Below are 2485 nucleotides of genomic sequence, written 5' to 3' on the forward strand. Positions count from 1 at the left end.
AGAACTGAAGGAACAGGAAACAAACCGAGATCTATGGATAACAGGTAGCAACGGGGTCCACCTGACTTCGACTCTATCGATAAATACGTCGCATGTGACATAGGAAGACATGATACTGACTTCACATAGAATCTTCCAGAAAACAGAGAAGAAAGCAGACCTCCCACATGCTTTACCATGCCACCTTAACCCCAGCACCGAAACGAAGACACCACCACAACGAACAGCTACAGACCAATAACCCACCTGAACACAGACGCAACGCCCTGCACGTACTACTAGGAACTCAAATCCAGCGATACGTAGAAAGACAACACAGCTCACGTCAGGGTCGAGGTCCTGCGTCCTTCGTCAAACTTATTCCCGAGTGTTTTCCTAGGGTTGGTTACTTTCTGGGAATGCAAGTGGGGCTCTCCCAGGAAAGCAAAGTCGTTTTAACATTTAAAAATCAGTCAATTTGTTATCTTAACAGAATAAAGGAAGAGCATCCTATGACCATTTCAGTAGATGCAAAAAGAACATGTGACAAAATCCATCACCTATTTATGATAAAAACTGTGAGAAAACTGGGAATAAAAGCAAACTCCTGAATCCATCTCAATCGATGCAGAAAAATCATCCAAGACCATTTAACAAAGAATTTTGTCCAAGAACATTGGACAAAAAACATTTATCGAACTGGGAGGTCGCTCTCAACTTGACGGGGGCAGCTGCAGAGACGCGGTGGCCTGCGTGACACTTCGTGGTGGCAGTGCCCCCGGGATGACGCGAGGTCCCCGTCCCCTTTCACACGATCGTTATTGGAGGTTCAACTAGCACAGCGAGCCAAGCAAAACAGATAAAAACCCGAAAAGACTGGAATGCGGGAAGCGACACTGTCTTTACCACCGAAGACGTGACTGTCTCTACGGAAAATTCTAGGGATCTGAAGAACAAGTACCAGAACTAACGGCCGAACGTCAGAAGAGTCCATGTCACCGTCCAAAAACCTGCTGTATTTTTATCAACGAGCAGTAGAGAAAGGGAAAATTAAATGAAGACCCCGTTTACAATCACACCAGAACACAGAAAATTTAGCAAAAGGAATGCGGGACCTTCATCCCGAAGGCCGCGGAGCTTGCCGAGTGTGGGGTGTGCTCCGTTCGTGGACGGGGAGACGCCACACTGTGACGACGTCGCGGTCCCCAAATTAAGTAAGGTAACGTATCGCACGCCGTCCCGACCAACGTCGTTTTAGAACCGAGAATTGACTTGTCAATTTAAAGACCTCGACAAACTGGCTCTTTGTTCTAAAATTTGTAGGGAAAAGAAAAAGGCCCATTTAACTGAAAAACCACTGAAAGAGAAGCGCAGATGTGGCCGGCTATGTGACTTCAAGCTGCAGTGACCGAGCCACGGGGTCGCCTTGGTATCAGGAGAGACCAGCAGATCGGTGACACGGCACAGAGCGTCTGCAAAGGAGGCCTACACACGGAGAGACGAATAATTTCCAACAAACGTGCCAGAGCGATTCAGTGAAAAAGACAAGCTTACTTTACAAGTGCAGCTGCCACAGCTTCACACGTGAGTGTGGAAAACAGGGCCTATCCCTACCTCACGCCACACGCAAAGTGCATTTGGAAAGGATCGGGGATGAAAACCCAGCAGCTATGACCCTAAATCTCCTAGAACTTTATCTTCAGGACCTTAGAAAAAGGGCTCTTGGAGAAAACACAGAAAATACAAAAACAGAAAAGAAAAACCTGTGAAGTTGGACCTCATCAGATCAAAAAACTTCTGCTCATCAAATGTCCTCATCAAAAAAACGAAAAAGAGGGTTCACACACTGGGAAACACGACATTTGCCAAACATATCTGAACAATGAATTATATGCAGAATACATAGTTTCCCACAAACCAGTGATAAAAAAATAATACGATCTGGTTTAAACAAGGAGTAAAATGCTCAGAACAGAGACTTTCCGAAGTAAGATATTCAAGAAGCCAAGAAGCTCATTAAAACACGCCCAACAATCACTGTCGCTCAAGAGATGCAGAGTAAAGCCACGACGAAATGGCTTCACACCTGCTCGAACGTCTCAAGTTTAAAGCGCGGAGCCACCTGCTGCTGGGCTGGCGGCGGGCTGGTCACTCGCACACAGCCGGCGGGAGCGTGGGGCGGAACAGCCACTGGTGACGACGGCGTGGCGGTGTCTCGTCACGGCAAGCATCCACTTGTCGCAGGAACCAGCAGCAGCCCTCAGGGCGGTCCCCCGACACAACCGGTGTGTGACGCTCGCAGCAGCTTCACCCCAACTGGGCGTCACCCCCATGTCCAGCAGCAGGGGGAACGTGAGAGCTGTGGCACGCTCACGACGTAGGAGAGCACGCGGTGACACGACAGTGACTAATGCCACGCGTGGGGCTTGGACACGGGGCACCGAGCGGTTCCTGCTCAGGAGCGGGGCAGGCGGCCGGCCGTGATGGATCGGCACGGCGCTTTCTC

The 2485-nt window shown here is 49.3% G+C and overlaps 1 protein-coding gene across 1 annotated transcript in view; it reads right to left on the reverse strand.

Moving 5' to 3' along the window:
* PDE9A (phosphodiesterase 9A) overlaps positions 1–2485 on the reverse strand; it is a gene marked incomplete at its 5' end in the record, with an annotated part of 48197 nt that overhangs the window by 37290 nt on the left and 8422 nt on the right. The window contains one exon of the mRNA XM_023526273.1: positions 2332–2348. Coding sequence (XP_023382041.1) covers positions 2332–2348 — 17 coding nt within the window. The remainder of the gene's footprint in view (positions 1–2331; positions 2349–2485) is intronic.

Source organism: Pteropus vampyrus, unplaced genomic scaffold, assembly GCF_000151845.1.
Source record: "Pteropus vampyrus isolate Shadow unplaced genomic scaffold, Pvam_2.0 Scaffold777, whole genome shotgun sequence".
NCBI classification, from domain to species: domain Eukaryota; kingdom Metazoa; phylum Chordata; class Mammalia; order Chiroptera; family Pteropodidae; genus Pteropus; species Pteropus vampyrus.